This window comes from Embiotoca jacksoni, unplaced genomic scaffold (genome assembly GCF_022577435.1).
Source record: "Embiotoca jacksoni isolate LCO1_2020_lvr unplaced genomic scaffold, fEmbJac1.0.p SCAF_82, whole genome shotgun sequence".
In the NCBI taxonomy this organism is placed as follows: Eukaryota; Metazoa; Chordata; class Actinopteri; family Embiotocidae; genus Embiotoca; species Embiotoca jacksoni.
Window position 1 is genome coordinate 739,626 of NW_027185439.1, and position 20,000 is coordinate 759,625.

Here is a 20,000-nt window from a genome sequence, read left to right on the forward strand (position 1 = left end):
TAGCTTAGCATAAACCCTGAGTTTAAAATTTACACCAGGAGACACCTCTAAGGGCTTTGTTTTCAAAATAATGTCATCGTATTGTGACAATGTTATGCAGCGATGTTCGCAGACGATGGTTTTCAGAAGTGTTCCTGAGCCCATGCGGTGATTTCCACGACGAGTTCATGGATGTTTTTGATCGACATTTTGGGAACGTGGTTGTATAATGTTTGCGCGCTGCCGTTCATCTGGACGTGAAGCTTGTTAGCAGGTTATTCTATGAAGCACATTTCACGGTGCTGCGTGTGATAAGACGTCGAGCTTCACTCGGAGCTGCCGGTGTTTCGGTGTTTTACCTCGTGCGGACAGGAAGAGCGAGCTGTTCAGGTAATGTGACGCCAGCCGCTTCCGCTGCAAAGACAACAAGCAGAGAGACGCTGAGATTTCAGACGAACACGGAGAGCGAAGGAGGATCTGAGAAACCTGAAGAACGAACCGACCTCCGGCTCAAACAGGCCGCTGTAGGCCGGGTTGGCCGTGCTTCTCCTCTTCCTCTCCTGCCTCTTCGTCTGGATCTCTGCTCACAACAACAACAACAACAACAACAACAAGAGGTTTTTATTTTACACATCCAGTCTCCTGTTTTTGTAATTTAACAAAAAAATATTGGAAAACAACATAAATCTATTTAAATACAACAAAATGTCCATTTTTTTTTTTTTTTAGAAACTTCCTTCTTGAACTTCGTCTCAGACTCGTTCTGTTTTCACTGATTTAAATCTTTGATTCTCTGCAAATAAAACAAATCAATTCCTGACGATGAAACCATTAAATTACAGCAGGAGCCTACATCTCCCATCATGCAACAGCACTTCTATTTTGTCGTTTTTTTGTAGTAATACAGCTGTTACTTAAAGTACAGAATGAAATGAGAATAAAAATAGTGTTAATTATATTTTGTAAATATTATATTTATTTTAAGGTTGACGTGTCGGCAGCATGTTCATGTTGTTGTTGTTTACACTTCGATCTGTGACAAACATAAACAGGAAGTGTCAGGTGAGCGGTGACCTCACCCTCCAGGTGTTCTGTGGTAATGAGGCCGAGCGCGACCATGAAGGCGATTTTCTGCAAGAGAAGACGATGAAGGTTTGAAGAGGAAGTGATTCTGATGAACGTCTTCAATAATCAATCAATAATAATATAATAATATCCAATAATCAATAATCCGATCATCAGTTTATACAAATGACATGAGGAATAAAATCACGTGGGAGCGTCTCACCTCAGGGTCCTCGTCCTTCTTCTGGGACGGGGATTTGGGGGTGGGCGGAGCCTCCTGAGCGGGGAGGTCCGCCGGGGCCCCCGGGGAGCCCTCGGTGCTGCTGGGGGCCTGCGGCTGGATGATGATCACCTGAAGATGCACAAACAGAGAGACACACTGTTACAACATCCGCTGGGATCACTGAGGAGGCCCCGAGTTCTGACTTTCAGGCTTCAGAGCAACTCCTGATACCTGCAGACAAAACTCAGGGCAGTAAAACGGAAATTTCTCTTCATGTTATTATAATTTATCAGATAATTTTCTCTTAAAAAGACAAAGATTAGAAACTGAAGTAAACTTAATGTTTTCTGTGCCATCAACATTATTTTATACAGTTTTTAAGATTTCATTTGTTTTATTTCCGACTTGTCAGAATGTAAATAAAACATTTTGACCTTTTTTAATTGGAATTAAAAGACCTTAACTTATAATTTTTTCTAAAATATAAACACAAACGTCTTAACTAAAGTAGAAACAGTGAAAGCGTTGCTGCACCTTGACAGCCTCGCTGACGGCCGACACTCCGTTGCCGGTGGCGGGGGAGGCTGCGATGATGGCGTAGGCGACGCCGGGCCCCGCCGAGGCGTGCTGGGCGGGGCCTCCGACGTCGGGGCCCCCCGACGGGGCCGGGGGCGGCGAGGCGTCGCTCTGGCCGTTGGGCTGGCGGTTGGGGCTGAAGGTGCTGTTGGCGGTGGGCAGGGTGGGGCCCTGGCTCCGGGGACTCACCACGGCCGTGGCCCTCTGCAGGCTGAGCGGCTGCAGCTCCTGGCAGGGGCCGGTGGGAAGGCTGTCGGGGATCTGGGTCTTTGGCCTGACCTGCAGGGGGCAGCGCGGGCAACACTGTGAGGAAGGCCTGCTGCTGTCTGCAAACATTTCAACCTCTCTGAGCTTTTAGATTCATCAGGACGGACGTTTAAAACAAATAAAAACTGAAAATCTTTCATGAAAAACTTAAAAATAACTTTCTTTACTGAAACAACAATTTTTGCCATTTTTTTTCTTCTAAGCAAAGTTTTTTTTTGTTATTTTTTATTTTCATTTATTCAAAAAATAAAAGTCCAGAACTGACTGTGTTTTGATTTGTTCCAATAAATGATCAATAAATACATCCAGAGCTGCAGATTCACTGATTTAAATGAATAAATAAATTGTGAGCAGCAGGTTGAACTGTGATGTGTTTGTGCTGCCACCTGCTGGAGGACAGAGGAAGTGTTTCTCTAGTCATTCTTATATCACATAAAAAAGCTGAACCTGTGTTCCAGGTGTTCCAGGTGTTTTACCTGAGGTAGCACAGTGACTGCTTGTCCTGCCAGCCGGTGCAGGGAGCTGACTTGAGGCACCTTGATGGGAACAGCAGTGAGAGTCCCCAACATCTGAAACACAGCAGGAACACAACAGGTATTAAACAGGTATTAAACTGTTATTAAACAGTTATTAAACCGTTATTAAACAGTTATTAAACAATTATTAAACAGTTATTAAACAATTATTAAACAGTTATTAAACAGTTCCAGCCGTCTGGATCACATGAAGAGATGAAGAGACTGAAACCACAGAAGAAGAACTGTAGACAGTCCTCCAAGAGGATCCAAAACCAGTCTAAAAGCAGTCCGAAACAAGATCCACAACCGGTCTTAGCTCAAGTCCAGACCCGGTCTTAGACCGAGTCTGGACCCGGTCTTAGACCAGAGCCCAACCACGATGTTTCTCTGCTTCCCTTTATTTGAAGTTAAATACAAATATTTATCAGAACTGAACCAGAAACATCCAGAACAAAAGTTTATTTCACTTCCAGTAACAAACATCGACCACAAGGGGAGCTGCTTCTACACCAGACAACGAGGACACAACACTGCTGCATGCTGGGAAATCTGCAGCCAAAAAGGAGAAAAACACAGAATCCAGAAGCAGCTTTTATTTTGAAAATAAAATGAAACATTTAAGTTAAATTAAATTCAGTCCTGAAGTCTGAACATGTTTCAGAGACATTTTTCACTGTAAAGGTTTTTTTTTTCTGTTCATTGATGAAATAAGCAGGAAGAAGAAGAGGAAGAAGAAATAAAACAGCAGCATCGCTTGTGTCTTCAAACTAACAATAAGTTTTCTTTGCAGCCGCTGAGAGAAACTCAAAGACTTTTAAAACATTTAATAAAGATATAAACCCCAAATCACCTTTTAACTGCTTCAGTACGGAAGCCCAGAAGTGCCAAAATTATAGTGATAATTTAATTGCTCTAAAATTGAAAATACATTATAATTTTAAAGTAACTTAAATAATTGCATTTCATTTGCCTGTTTAATTGATTAATAAGTGACTGACTCATATTTTACCTGAGTTGTTCTTTGATATTTTGTTGTTTTATTCACAGCTGATTAAATCCGACCTCACGCTCACTTTAAATTCATGATAGTTTTAATTAATAATGAAGAACGTTTTGGCTCCGATTTATAAAGATGTAAAAATGGAACACAACTTTCACTTCAAAGCTTTTGTTTACTACGAGTTTATTAATGCATAAATTAAAAAGTGTGTCATCACTCGGGAGGCGCGGCTCCACGAAACAGAGCCAAGATGGAAATCAGTGACTTTAACTTAAGAATTATTCCCTGATAACAATTTTTATTTGGAATTATTAGATTTATTATTGGCAGCACTAGACTTGCATACATTCATGCTTTTATAGATTATTTACATTAGAAACAAAACTGATATTTTTCAGCTGTGCAGCGTTTTAATTCAACTTTATTGAGAATAACTTGAATCATATCCAGATGACTTCAGAGAAAATGTAACATATTTATTGACAAACTTTTTTTTAAATCTTATTTTACTTCCAGTTTTCATGCTGTTTGTTTGTTCATTTTTTAAAATTCTTTCTTTAAAGCCATTAATTGCAGTTTATTTGTTCGCCCCCTGCTGGTCGTGTCAAATATAAAAGCAACATTTAGATCCATTTTGAACTCTTATTTTCTTATTCTTCATCAACAGACTCCTTCAGAATAAAACTTCCTGTCAGTGTGTGCTGGCAGCTCGTGCGTTAACACCTGCAGGTGCAGATGTTTACGACGTATTTCCTGTTCAGGCCGTAGATCAGCTGACGTCCACCGACAGCGCCGGTGAAGGTCGAAGAGACGCCGGCGTTAACGACACATAAACTACAAAGAGGAGCGGACGAAGGAGGACGAAGGGGGACGAAGGAGGACGAAGGAGGACGAAGGGGGACGAAAGGGGACGAAGGATGAAGGGGGACGAAGGAGGATGCAATAAACAGATCAATAATTAATCAGATGTGATTTTAAATGTCTAAATTCTACTTTTAACACTTTTTAAAGCACTTTTTTTTTTATTATTTAAACAGGAAATAAAGTCGGTTCTGTTTTAATTTAAAAGCTTTAAACAAACTGTGAAACTTTGTGATTTTTAAAAAAAGTTTAAAATTTGTTTGTGACGAGGAGCTTTGATATTTGATGCATTATGAACTTGTTGGCGATGATGTCATCGTGCAGCGTCCCCCGAGGAGATAAACGATGATGATGATGACGTGTGCGTTCAAAACGGGTGAATTCGTCCTTTAAAAAGCACAAAAGAAAAAAAAGCCCGTTGGACGGCCGAGCCGTGATTGGCTGACACTTTCCCGTCAAACTGACCAATCGCGGAGCCCGAAGCGTCTCTTCTGTTTCCTGTCGGCTCCGAATCAGAAAATCAGGAAAAGAAAAAAAAGAAAAGTTTTCTCCCCCCTCCTTTCTTCTTCTGTGAAAATCCCTTCTTTCCATTGTATTGTGCTGCAGAGAGGCTCGGCGAGGGGGGGAGGGGGGGGAGGGGGGGAGGCGGCCAAGGCCCGGTTTCCATGGCAACTGCAGAAATGAAAATTCTTGCAGTGCTTTCATTTTCGTAATTGCTGCCTCTTTTTCTCCAAACCTAAGCACCTTCTCTTTAGGGGGCCTCCTCCTCCTCCTCCTCCTCTTCCTCACCCCCTTCACCCCCCACCCCCCTTCTCCACTGTGAGTACTGAACACAACCTTGGATCTCTGATTTCCTGTTTCTTTAAATGAATTCTCTGCTTTTTAAAACTCAGAACAGACGACAGCTCTGCAGCAAACAGTCTTCCTCCTCTTCCTCCTCCCTCCTCTTCCTCCTTCCTCCTTTCTCCTTCCTCCTCCAGACCAGATCCTGAACTAACAAACAAAAACTCCTCCTTCAAATGAACCGAAACAGAAAACCTGAAGATGCAGAAACTCTTCACACCGTGTTGTAACTAAGAAACGTTTCCGTGGTTCAGGGTTTCTTCTTCTTCGTTGGTTCAGGGTTTCTTCTTCTTCGTTGGTTCAGGGTTTCTTCTTCTTCTTCGTTGGTTCAGGGTTTCTTCTTCTTCTTCGTTGGTTCAGGGTTTCTTCTTCTTCTTCGTTGGTTCAGGGTTTCTTCTTCTTCTTCGTTGGTTCAGGGTTTCTTCTTCTTCGTTGGTTCAGGGTTTCTTCTTCTTCGTTGGTTCAGGGTTTCTTCTTCTTCGTTGGTTCAGGGTTTCTTCTTCATTGGTTCAGGGTTTCTTCTTCTTTGTTGGTTCAGGGTTTCTTCTTCTTCGTTGGTTCACATCAGAGCAGAAACATGTTCTACTGAACGAGACCAGGACTTCAAAATAAAAGACAAGCTGGAAAAATGTATTAATACGTTTCTAAAATAACAGGTTTGTTTGTTTGATTTCGTAAACTTAAAGGTGGAGAACTGATTTTATAATAATATTACTGAAAGAAAGTAATTATTGATTTTTTATAAAATACACTTTAATCTGAACTGAAAATATAAAATAAATATGAAGTGTTAATTTTGATATTTTCCTCTGGTTTTAATGGAATAATAAAATAATCATTTGATCTGTTCTCAGTGAAATTCGTATTAAATCAGCAATCAGCTGATCGGCTCCATCGATCGATCAGCTGATCGGCTCGTCTGAACGTCAACACTGAGTACGGACGGATTCACTGACCCAATGGACCGGTGGGAAGAGGATGCAGTTACCGTGGCAACATGGTTCCCCATCCCATCCCTCCAGAAACCAGAACCGAGAGGAACGTCTGGAACCTGATCCCTGACCTGGTGGATCCAGGACCTCTACAGGAGGATCAGAACCTCCTCAAGGACCAAAAGAATTTCTTCCCAGAACTCAAGAACTTTCTCCTCCGAAACACCTCAAACATCCAGAAAGACCCTCGAAACCGACACTCAGGTCCGTAGAACCTCCACAATAAACAGAACCTGCATCCTCATCCTTAGAACTTTTGAAATCATCCTTAAGGACCACCAGAACTTCCTCCAGAACCCCCTGAACCGGATCCAGGACCTCCAAACCTCCAAAACCGCCGTGAAACCACATGAACTTCAAAACCTCCGACGAGACCGGTTTTACAAAAAGAAACAGACCGACTCATTTCAAGCTCACAACATTCGCCGCTCACATGCTAACTCTGGTCTGAAACCTACGTTTCCATGGCAACGGTTTGTGCTAGTTAACGTGTCAAAAAGTTTTTTGTGTCGTCCGGTCGTTTGTCTCGTAGCAACTTGTTTTTATATCTTTTGAATATGAAAGAATATGTTTCTATATTCAGATAAACATCCTGAACGGTGATGTCACACGTAAACAGGAACGTGGACGTCACTCTTCAGATAAAATAATCCATCCTGCGACCGAGGTTCACTTCACCGTCTCTCCTCCTCTGATGGAGGCTCGGAGGCGGTTGCCGGCGACGACCTTGGCTGCTTGTTTGAAGAGGATAAAGAAACGTTTGGAGGGCGGCGAGACGGAGAGCCATGAAAGAGAGAGACTTTCAAACGGCGGCGCTTTGTTCCTCGGCCGCGAGCTAACAGGCGCTAAAACGGGCCCGATGCCGCGGTCAGGGGTCAAAGGTCAGCGAAATTAAACCATTATCTCCAGGTTATTAACACGTTCAGAGACGCTGGTTTAAATCAAAACTGATATAGATATGATATAAAACCGCCTGAAGACATGAACACGGTTTTATATCCTTCAGAAAGCTCTAAACTGATGGTTTTATGTGTTTGTCAATTTAAAAGGTTTTTAAATGAATGAAGGTCAATGTGACTAAAAACATCTGAGAAACATCAGAACTGAAACTCTTATTATGATTTAATTCAAACTTTGAGTTCCTGATAAATAAAGAATAAAAACAGCTAATTAGTTTAATTAGTCATCAACTTTTATCTCTCGCACGCTCCGTCAAAAAAAATAAGAGTCTCCACCAAACTCCATTGAAATTTCGTCCGTTTTTAGACAAACAACTTGAAGCCTCTCGGCAGAGACAATAAAACCAAGCAGCAGGGAGAAGTTTGGAGGAAGTCTGACTGTGTGTGTGTGTGTGTGTGTGTGTGTGTGTGTGTGTGTGTGTGTGTGTGTGTGTGTGTGTGTGTGTGTGTGTTCTCAGAGTTCACTGAAGTGCAGAAACAATGCAGTGATAATGTGTGCACTCATGCAGAGCAGCGGTCCCATTACACCTCATTATTGATCTCCAAATTAGTGGCCAGGTGGTCTGAGGGACCTGTCCCCCCCCCCCTCCCCCCCACACACACACTGGGCTCTGATTGGCCGAGCCTTTACGACTCTGGCGGACGGAGGTAAGAAAAGCTGCAAGAGGTTCTTTTCTTTTTATGGCAGCTGTGTGAAGAATGACTGAACAATGCAGCCGTAAAGGAGGAGGAGGAGGAGGAGGAGAAGAGAGGAGCAGAGACATCATGTGAGACAAGCTTTTAAACCTCACATGGTCTTCATCCTCAGTTTGAATCTTTGAATTTTAAAGCACGACATCATCATCATCATCATCAGTCGAGCAGTGAGTGTGATGTCTGTGAACCGTAGTTATTCTAATCACTGCGCCCCCTTCAGGACAAACACAGTAGCACCTGACGAGTCAGTTTGTAAAACAGGAAGTGAAACGATGAGTCGCCTATTTTTCTCATCAATTAATCATTCGAGTTAATTATAAATCAGAAAATGTGAAAGATTCGCCGGTTTAAGTTTGATTTTCTCGGTTTTATAATCAACGTAAACTGAAAATCTGGAATATTTGATGAAGAAGCAACAATAAAATAAACTGAACGTTCTACTGAATAAATACCTGAATAATAAATCATTAAATGATTAATATAAATGCTGCAGCCATACCGAGACTCCTGCAGTATTTATAATCTGTTTAAATCCACCTGAAGAAAAACCACTGAAACTCTGCAGATCTATTGATGTGACACAATCACAGACGAGTAGATCAGCCGGAGGGCCGCGGGGCCCTGAGGCTCCGCCCCCTCTCTCTGCTGCTGTGCAATTACAGTAATGGTGCGGAGGCTGATGGAGGCGATGGTGCTGCATACAGAGAGGAGATGGCGCCGCGGCCTGAATCACAAAACCACCGGCTGCTTCCTGGAGACACAATCTGTAGCAACAACAACAACAACAACAACAACAAACAAACAAACAAACAAACAAACCCTCCGCTGCTGCTCGTTAAAGCCGCGTTCACAAACAGCGACGATGCTGCAGGAGGAGACTCCAAACCACCTTCAACCAAACACAACAGGAAGCAGGAGTGTCTCGTTTTTACACTTTAAATGAAGCAGGAGTCAATTTTAATCATCTTTATACTTTTACACTCTTAAATCGGAGTCGTTTACGTGTTTTCAGGTCGGAGGATTTTTACGTTTGTTTCAAGAAAACGCTTCAGATTTCTAAAACGATCAAACGTTAACCTTTTAATTAACAGGAAGTGTTGGAAGGTTTTTAAGTTTTTTAAATACGACAAAGGAGACCCTGAACTGTCGAGCAGCTGAAATCCTACATCAGGCAGGAATGGGACCACATTTCACTTTTAAAACTCCGGAAACTGCAACTCCTCAGTTCCCAACCGTTTACAGAGAGTTGTTAAAAGATGTAAACATGCCCCTGTGTGTGTACAGTGTTGTACATTACTATAGTCAATATATTATGTTCTGTTTCTGGTGCTTGTGTTTTATTTTAACAGGAAGAAGTTTATATCAAACTTCATATTTGAAGAATTTGCATCTTAATTCAGCTTTTCAGCTCTTATTTTGAAGGCTGAGCTGAATTAAAATACAAATGTTCTGGTTTAAGAGCAGCTTGTAAATAAAATCAGGAATAGCATAAAACACCCGATGACACTTTAAAAACCCCATCAGATCTGGGACATCTGGGTCATTAGGCCCCTCCCCCCCGTGCAGGTGCTCCAGGTGAGGTCAGCGGTGGTACCTGGGAGGGGGGCAGCTCTCCGGCTCTCCTGCTGCTGAATGGGTGGACTCCGGCGGCCGCTCTGCCGCCTGTCTGGAGGTTGATGGGGGACGTCTGCAGCGGCTCCGAGCTCGCCGCCTTCTGTCCGTTAATGTGTGCGGTCACCATGGAAACGGGAGTCTTGGCCGGCACCACGGAGATGGCAATTCCCTGGCTGGGAGGTTTGATGAGCGACAGCGGCTTGGTTGTCCCTACAGGACAACTTCTGACCCCCAGCTTCTGCAGAGAGACAAACACCTGGACCGTTAGAGAGACAGACGGGTGGTCCGTCAGAGAGACAGACAAGTGGACCGTCAGAGACAGATGGGTGGACCGTCAGAGAGACAGACACACCTGGTAATAATACTATATTGTTACTCCTATATTAGTACTACTATAATTGTTACTCCTACATTAGTACTACTATAATTGTTACTCCTATTAGTACTACTATAATTGTTACTCCTATTAGTACTAATATAATTGGTACTCCTATATTAGTACTACTACAATTGTTACTCCTATATTATTACTACTACAATTGTTACTCCTATATTATTACTACTACAATTGTTACTCCTATATTAGTACTACTATAATTGTTACTCTTATATTATTACTACTACAATTGTTACTCCTATATTAGTACTACGACAATTGTTACTCCTATATTAGTACTACAATTGTTACTCCTATATTAGTACTACTATAATTGTTACTCCTATATTAGTACTACTACAATTGTTACTCCTATATTAGTACTACTACAATTGTTACTCCTATTAGTACTACTACAATTGTTACTCCTATATTAGTACTACGACAATTGTTACTCCTATATTAGTACTACTATAATTGTTACTCCTATATTATTACTACTACAATTGTTACTCCTATATTAGTACTACTATAATTGTTACTCCTATATTAGTACTACTAATTGTTACTCCTATATTAGTACTACTATAATTGTTACTCCTATATTAGTACTACTACAATTGTTACTCCTATTAGTACTACTACAATTGTTACTCCTATATTAGTACTACGACAATTGTTACTCCTATATTAGTACTACTACAATTGTTACTCCTATATTAGTACTACTATAATTGTTACTCCTATATTAGTACTACTATAATTGTTACTCCTATATTAGTACTACTATAATTGTTACTCCTATATTAGTACTACTATAATTGTTACTCTTATATTATTACTACTACAATTGTTACTCCTATATTAGTACTACGACAATTGTTACTCCTATATTAGTACTACAATTGTTACTCCTATATTAGTACTACTATAATTGTTACTCCTATATTAGTACTACTACAATTGTTACTCCTATTAGTACTACTACAATTGTTACTCCTATATTAGTACTACGACAATTGTTACTCCTATATTAGTACTACTATAATTGTTACTCCTATATTATTACTACTACAATTGTTACTCCTATATTAGTACTACTATAATTGTTACTCCTATATTAGTACTACTAATTGTTACTCCTATATTAGTACTACTATAATTGTTACTCCTATATTAGTACTACTACAATTGTTACTCCTATTAGTACTACTACAATTGTTACTCCTATATTAGTACTACGACAATTGTTACTCCTATATTAGTACTACTACAATTGTTACTCCTATATTAGTACTACTATAAGTGTTACTCCTATATTTGTACTACTATAATTGTTACTCCTATATTAGTACTACTACAATTGTTACTCCTATATTAGTACTACTATAAGTGTTACTCCTATATTTGTACTACTATAATTGTTACTCCTATATTTGTACTACTATAATTGTTACTCCTATATTAGTACTACTATAATTGTTACTCAGACTTGCTGCTGCAGCTGAGCTCAGTTTTTCCATCAGAGCATCTTTTCTGCGTCTTCATGTTACTCTACCAGAAAAACCTCGTCCACTCTGCTGCTGCTGTCATCCCGAACACACTGAACCCCTCATCACACACACACACACACACACACACACACCCCTCCCCCACCCTCCTCCTCCTCTTCCTCTTCCTCTTCAGCCTGCAGATGCATCTTCCAAAGCAGCCATAAGTAATCTCACTTTCCCCTCCGCTTCACCCTCACACCGCTGAAAATAAGAGGCTCTCTAAATATTTTATATTCCATCCCACTGCCCTCCTCATCCCCACGTCTCCATGCTTTTCTATAAAAAAAAAAAAAATAGGGGGGTGGGGGGGGGGCTCTTTCTCTGACAGAAACACATTTTGTGCATTTGCTGGAAAAAACAACGTCTTATAGTTAAAAAGCCGAGCTTTCCAGCAAACTGGAGCTGCAGCCTGAAGGAGGACCAGAAGTGTTTTCTTCAGACTGATCCGGATCAACCCGATGCTCAAATCATCCTGCTCATTCTGCTTCTTTCAAAGTAAAGGTTTGACTTCTTGTCCTGAATAACAGTACGCTCTTATTTTGAAAAAATAAGGCAACCTTAGCGGCACAGTAACAACGATGTTTCTTTTTGGCCTAACTACGTTTTTTTCACCAAATATTTGGGTTTTTCACCGCTAACTACGTGTTGTTGTTTTTTTACTCTAACTAAATGGGATCAAAGAACAGAAATGATTTCCATTTTTTTTAAGACGTAAACTTGTTTGACACAGTTTTCTAATAAACAACAGTGTCGTGATTCATTTCGTCTTTGACGGTCTGAAACGTCGTTAACGGCTCGTTAAAATCGGCGGCGCTGTAACGAGTCTCCGTCTGTGTTTCTTATTAGTTTCCAGCACACTTGTGATTATCTTTATATAATTCAGGTTCACCTGAGCAGGACGTCGGTGTGACACCGTTTGTATGAGACCGATAGATGAGTGAAGCCCTCCGGGTTTCATGATGATTAGTTGGGCCTCCATTGTTTGGAGGATCCACGAGTAGCGTCGGTCCAGCCGGCCCTCCGACCGTCTGAAAGGTCGGCCGGTGAAAGGCTCTCCGGGCAGGAGGGCCGAGGCTCGTCCCTCCTGCAGCGAGGACGGAGGACAGAGACAGAAACACGGGACGGGAGGGCAGCAGGGAGGTTTTTAAAACCGACCCGGAGACCAGATTCACCAAAAGAGTCCCGAAACAGCAGAAATACACGTTCATAAAGAGCGTTGTAGCAAATACATGCTTTAAAACGTTAGGTTAGGTTAGGTAGTTACTTTATTAATCCCCGAGGGGACATTTTTTCGCTACAGCAGCATACAGAAGCATAGGAATCTTTTATTAACATCAATAAATGAGCTTTTCTTTCATTTCAAGGAGGATTTTAAATATTAAAAGGTGTTTTTGACTCTTAAATAAACCTTTAAAATGTCCGAATCTGTTCATTCAATTTGATTCTCAAAGTTTTTGAATGAATCTTCTTTCTTATCGAAAACGAACTGCAACATCTTGATGTCATCAAACAGCCTCCAAGTTGATATTTAAAGCGTCTTTGATGAAACCTTTAAAGCGCCGTTGTTCCCCGACCTTCCAGGTTTTTTCTGGTGTTTATCTTTCAGAATAAAAGTGGATTTAAAGGAAGCGACCGACGGCTGAAATCCATCCGACTCTGGATTTCACCAAAATGTCAGATAATCAGACGGAAGCAGCCGCTTTCTCCTCCGGATGGAAACATGGAAAGGTTGTTTGAGAGGTGACGAGGCCTCGCTAACGTACGCAGGGTGTAAAACAGAAACACAAATCGGTTAAAAGGTGCTTTTTACGAACAGGTGTTAACCGGCTTTTTAAGAGCACGGATGATGTCATCGGTCTCCGACATCAAACAGAAATCTCCTCCGAGTGTCGACCTGAGAGTCTGAAAGGTGTGAAGAGTCCAAACGACCCGCGACACCAACTAATGGAGGCTGGGAAGTTGCTGCGTTGATACTGGGTGGTTGCTATGGCGATAGTAGACGGTTACTAGGGTGAGATATTAGTAGGAGGTTGTTTTAAACTTCAGCACTTTTAAGGCACCGATCTAATTTTTTTGGTACATTCTATCGAAAAAAACACCTTCTCACTCCGTACTAAAATTTACATCCACTCCTAAAGTATTTTTATTTTAACACGCAGAACTTTTTCTACATTTAAACGGCAAGAAATCGTATCATTTACCATATTTAGCCTCTACGACTATGTAGTAAATCTTATCATTTGACTCCATTTAATCGAATTGTTGGTGCAGTACCACTGAGGGCCACTAGGGGGCTCCAACAGACTCACAATGAAAAAGCATCAACTTTCTCTCCTGAAATACAAAATCAGTATAGCTCCGCCCCACCTCATCCAAATATGGTCACTGAAGGCTTTTCTACGTACATCTGGCTAGCTAGCATCTACTGATGGCAGGATCCTCCTCCTCCTCCCCCTCCTCCTCCCCCTCCTCCCCCGTACGCTGCCTGAAGGAGCGCATTAATTGAAACTTTGGGAACGTTCCCGTTAACAGTGCTGGAGATCGACGAGTCAGCCGGAGCCGAAGGAAGAAAGGAAGCGTGTCTCCGAGCGGCTGAAGGCTCTCACATTTCACAAAGAACAATTTACTGAATCTTTTTACTCCTTTTTCTCTCCAGTAAACCTGAAACACAAATAAAACGCAGCAGAGAAGCTGAATCAGAGACGACACGCCGCATCAATCCAACAGATTCACGGCTCACGTTTCATCTGCAGCTGTAAAATAAAGAATCATCGTCGGAGTTTCAACTAAAACAGAACAAAGAAGCACTTCCTGTTTATCTGTAACTATTGTACTCTTTTGTTTACATTTTATTCATCACTGACCTCTAAATACTTTGTCTCGAAATTTGGATTTGATTTTTTTTTTTTAAAGGTCCCCTGATGAATAAACTGATTAATTTTTCTAAAAAAAAAAAAACACCTCGAACTCCTAAAAATACTGTCAGAGTGAAAAGCTTCAGTCCACAGAGAAACACGTATTCAGCGACGGTGCCGTTTGGACTTCCTGTAAGTTTGTGATGTCACAAACTCCCTGTGACATCATACGTCCGCCCCCAGCACGGCTCGCTGTCCAACCTTTTATGTAGAAGACAAATAAACAGAGCGGTTGTTCTGTACAGGACCGAAGAGCACCTGTGATTGGTCTGAGCTAAAAGCGTCAGCCAATCAGGAGAGAGGGTCGTTGACATCGATGAGTCTTAAAGAGACGGACACAGACAGCCTGCAGAGGAGATGGAAAATTATAGGAGATTTTTTGTTCTTAAAACTACAAAATCACTTTTTAGGGAGATTATAACTGAAAATAAAACACTGTAAGAGTTTAAAATACGGACCTTTAAATGTTAAAGTCATTCTCAGTACCTGTGGACGCCGGCGTCTACAGTTTGTTTACATGTGAATGAAGTTTCTATGAACCAAAACTAAACTCACCTAAAACTATATTTCAGCATTATGACATTTAAAGGTATTTATATTTTTTACCACCAAAATAAAAATCACAAAGTAAATGCAGTTTTCAGCCTGGAGAGATGTGTTTCTGTTCTGTGTTTTAATGAACAAATCCATTTAATGTTGCAGGTGTTTTCCTCTTTAACACCTTTCAGTTCCTCGACTGACTGAATTTAAAGAAACGTCCTGAAGGTGTAAAAGTGGATGTTTCAGACTCTCACCTGTTTTATTTCTGTCAATGTTCTGCTTCTAATCTTTCTGTCTGCAGTGAAACCGTCTGAACATCTTTCCCTCCGCGGCCACGCTGAGGTCATCCGCTGCCGTTTGCTGCCGAGCGGACAGATTATCCACCCTCATTATGTGCTCTGTTTTCATAGTGTGCCTCTGAGATAAGGAGGCTGCTGAAAAACGCATTAGTAGCTGTTCAGATTTCCATCAGAGCAGCTGCCAGACGCTCTCTTTGTTTACACTGCGTTCACCGCCGAGGCCCTTCAGTCCGCTGCAGAGATAGTAATACCACCTTAAATTGAGAAATAACACCTTAATGAGAATAATACCACCTTAAACAGAATAATACCACCTTAAATAGAGTCACAGCATCTTTAGGGGAAATACCACCTCAAAGAGAAATATCACCTTAAACAGAATAATACCACCTTAAATAGAATAATACCACCTTAAATAGTCACACCACCTTTAAGGGAAACATCACCTTAAAGAGAAATATCACCTTAAACGGAATAATACCACCTTAAACAGAATATTACCACCTTAAATAGTCACACCACCTTTAAGGGAAATACCACCTTAAATAGTCACACCACCTTTAAGGGAAATACCACCTTAAATAGAATAATACCACCTTAAATAGTCACACCACCTTTAAGAGAAATATCACCTTAAACAGAATAATACCACCTTAAGTAGAAAAATACCACCTTAAAGAGAATAATACTACCTTAAAGAGAATAATACCACCCCACCTTACACAGAATAATACCACTTTAAACAGAAAAATACCACCTTAAAGAGAATATCACCTTAAAAAGAGTCAAACCACTTTAAAGAGAAATACCACCTTAAACAGATTAATACCACCTTAAATAGAAACACCACCTTAGACAGAATACCACCCTAAAGAGAAATACCACCTTAAATAGAATAATACCACCTTAAACAGAATAACACCACCTTAAAGAGACAGAATACCACCTTAAACATAATACCACCTCAAAGAGAAATACCACCCTAAAGAGAAATATCACCACCTTAAATAGAGTCAAACCACCTTAGAGAAATACCACCTTAAACAGAGTACTACCACCTTAAACAGAGAAACACCACCTTAAACAGAATACCATCTTAAAGAGAAATATCACCTTAAACAAAATAATACCACATTAAAGAGAATAATACCACCTTAAACAGAGTAATACCAGCTTAAAGAGAATAATACCACCTTAAACAGAGTAATACCAGCTTAAAGAGAATAATACCACCTTAAACAGAGTAATACCACCTTAAAGAGAATAATACCACCTTAAACAGAGTAATACCACCTTAAAGAGAATAATACCACCTTAAACAGAGTAATACCACCTTAAAGAAAACCTTTTGCAGATGTTTCACAATAAAAGCTTCCAGCAACTCAATGGACATGATCCTTCTGTTCCCTGATGGGCTTTTAATTTGAAGGATGAGTCTATCTCTGGAGCAGCGAAGCTTCATCTGGTGACATCAGATTATAACGTCAGTACGAAGCAGCCCTTTAATGACGGACCAGCGTGTCTGCAGAGGAACCGCTGAACCGGACCTGGCTGCAGGATGTGAGGACGTGGACCCGTCCCAGCTCCGGGCCTGGCACAGGGTCAGCTTATCACCAGGGGCACACATGTCAGGCTGGCAGAGGGTCCGCCGGGGCCCGAGGAGGCAGCAGGACTGAGCTGCTGCTGTCTGCAGTGCATCATGGGTAATCAGACAAACATCACCGGATCACTGAGACTGAAGGGAAACTAAAAACGGACAGATTCTCAGGCAGCTTCTGAATGGTGTTTTTTCAGGCAGCAGATTTGTGGACTTCCTGTTTAGTTTTGTCCTCCTGAGAGAGTTGGTGTCATTTTTACAAAGATAAAGACGCGGGACGGTGAGGGACGGTGAGGGACCGCCCCGTCCTCTTGCAACGTTAATAATAGAAGTCTATTTTAATGTCCCTCCTCAGTAGAGAAACATGGCCGACCTCTGAGCATTCATCAAACTGAACCCCGGACGATGTGGACGTGGAGGAGGGAGGACGACGATGAGCCTCCCGGCTGTAACCAACACATTTATTTGCTGAGCGAGCAGCTCACACCTTCATATTGACCGCCATCGCAAACCTCGGAAAGGTCAAACTCTTATATTAAATGAAGAGCCGAGGAGAAATTACAGCGAGCGGCGATCATCTGGACTCGGCGCTCCTCGTATAATAAGAGGATGAGCGACGGCAGCGGCCGACGGGATCGGTGCTGATTAAACGGCCGGTTAGTTTAAATCCAGATGCACACAGACGGACAATATTAAACTGCAACTTCATTCTTAAATTGAAGAAATAAAATGTTCTTTTGATCAAGTGGATATTCATTTTAATTGTTTTGCACGAGAACCATAGAAACAACTTGAATGAGCAAAAGTTGTAAACTGAAATCCTCGATTTGATCCGCTCCCATTTGCCCTGTTAAAGTTACTGCATTACACTGTTCATACAAAACTAACAACTTCCCGTACTGCTTCAAATTAAAAGCTCTTTAAGTATCAGTACACAGAGGCTTTTATTGTGAAAGAGTTGCAGGAGGAACAGTGTAGAAAACATATCCAGAACAAACCGTTTATTATCGCTGACTTTAATAAATGAAAGTGATTCAAATATCTCGTAAACTAGCAACAGTTCGATCCTCAAAATCTCCGCGATCAGTAATCAATGTTTCCCTTAATTTGTCTCATTTATACCTTTAAATGAATATAACGTTAAATTAATATCACTTATTATCTTTCTTGTCCCTTTAACACCCTTATTATGAACTCTAGTTTGATTTTCATCTTTTTTTTGCTTGTTAACACATTTTTCATCTTAAATTATGCATTAAAAATGCTGTAAAGTGGAGATTCAGAGTAAAAACTGTCCATGAAAAGTCAATGTTTTCATTTTCAAGAAGGAAAAAGAAGATCGAGGGTAACCGAAGTCTTTTCAGACGATGATTTAGTCATTTGAAGGCGCAAATTATTCATCGGAGAGAACGAATCGAGTCATTTCAGGCAACGAGTTACTAAATTGAGGGCAATAAAAAAAAGTTATTGAGGAATTTGAGACAAATGAGTCATTCAAACAGCTGATTTATCACCTGCGTGTTGTTGTTGTCAGACAGGAGAAGTGCGGCTCTATTGAAGGTTACATGTTCCTGAGCGTGCACTGAAGTCGCCATGACAACAGAATAAAAAAAAAAAAGATGATGGGAGTGACTGTGAGGAAACGCCCAATCACGGATCTTTTTTTTTACACGCTGAAACACCAGACTTTTATTTTGAAATTTTCCATCGAGCGTGTGATAAACTTTAAAAGGTCGTATTTTATATTAAAAAAAGCCTCAAACAGACAAGTTATTAATTCAGCCGCGGCGACCATAGGGGTCCGGAGTGGATCGGAGGGGTACGTAGGGGATCGGAAGGGTCCGGAGGGGATCGGAGGGGTCCATAGGGCATCGGAGGGGTACGGAGGGGATCGGAGGGATCCGGAGGGATCCGGAGGGGTCCGGAGGGGTACGGAGGGGTACGGAGGGGATCGGAAGGGTCCGGAGGGGACCGTAGGGTACCTGTGGGGTACGGAGGGGATCGGAGGGGTCCATAGGGCATCGGAGGGGTACGGAGGGGATCGGAGGGGATCGGAGGGGTCCATAGGGCATCGGAGGGGTACGGAGGGGACCGGAGGGGTACGGAGGGACCGGACCTAATTAGATGCTAATTAGAAGAGTATCAACTGTCCCAAAGAGAAAAGCCGACACATTATTCAACGCTTGTATATATTATATTATCTGATATTTACATTAAGACACTTTATAAAGATTTTCATTTGCACAAAAATCTTCTTTTCAAGGAAAATTTTAAAATGTTTGATCTAAACTTATTTTGTTTTGTTCATTGAACCGTGAGATCCAACTATTCACGACTTGACTGGATATTTTAGTTGATACTCATTGAGTATCTCTCCACGCTGATGACGCGCTCATATGTTATTTATTAATAATTTTTGCCGCCTAAACGACATTTAAGAAGTTGATTTCAGAAATGAAGCTCTGTTCTCGTGTCTATATTGTATTTAATTGTTTTGTTATGAAGGTGTTGAATGTTTTGAGTCATTTAAATTCAATTAAGAATCACTGGGAGGAAGTTCTTCAACGATACACATTAAATAAAAATGACCAGCTGTTTATAAACAGACTCGGCTTGTTTATAAACAGACTCGGCTTGTTTATAAGACAATAAAACCTGCCGTGATGTCATCGAGTCACTGAAAGGCTTCCCGACGTAAAACCAACACGCTGCATTCAAAAGTACATTTTCACTCATATTGATATTTTTCAACCTTCTTATTGATCATTTTACTTTTTTGCAGCTGCACACAGATCAATACTCACAGTTGTCATTCTGAATTATTGATCTGAATACTAAACAGCATCGAGCCAATGATATTTATAGTCCGGTGATGGTTTCATGTAATCACGACCTTCGTAAAGTTTCAGTGGATGAACAGAAACTACCACGTTTATCAGTTATTTCTGAAGTTTATCTATTTATTGATCGGCCTTCAAACATCACAGATTAGAAAGAAATGTTGTCTGAAGCCAAAGATCAATGAAAAGTTGGTTTGTTTAACACTTAACGTACAAGTTAGAGCGAGTTAACGTGTTTTAAGAACGACTGACGAGCTGCTAACGAGACTGATTTAATATAACGACAC

General features: G+C 41.0%; 1 protein-coding gene across 5 annotated transcripts in view; it reads right to left on the minus strand.

Annotated features, from left to right (window-relative positions):
* Positions 1-20,000, minus strand: part of phf21b (PHD finger protein 21B) — a 50,597-nt gene that overhangs the window by 7,606 nt on the left and 22,991 nt on the right. For all 5 annotated transcript variants that reach the window (XM_069139375.1, XM_069139376.1, XM_069139374.1 and 2 more), the window contains exons 3-9: positions 9,574-9,831; positions 2,587-2,679; positions 1,802-2,122; positions 1,268-1,396; positions 1,059-1,110; positions 483-559; positions 339-393 (exon numbers count right to left, since the gene is read on the minus strand). In XM_069139375.1, coding sequence (XP_068995476.1) covers positions 339-393; positions 483-559; positions 1,059-1,110; positions 1,268-1,396; positions 1,802-2,122; positions 2,587-2,679; positions 9,574-9,831 — 985 coding nt within the window. The remainder of the gene's footprint in view (positions 1-338; positions 394-482; positions 560-1,058; positions 1,111-1,267; positions 1,397-1,801; positions 2,123-2,586; positions 2,680-9,573; positions 9,832-20,000) is intronic.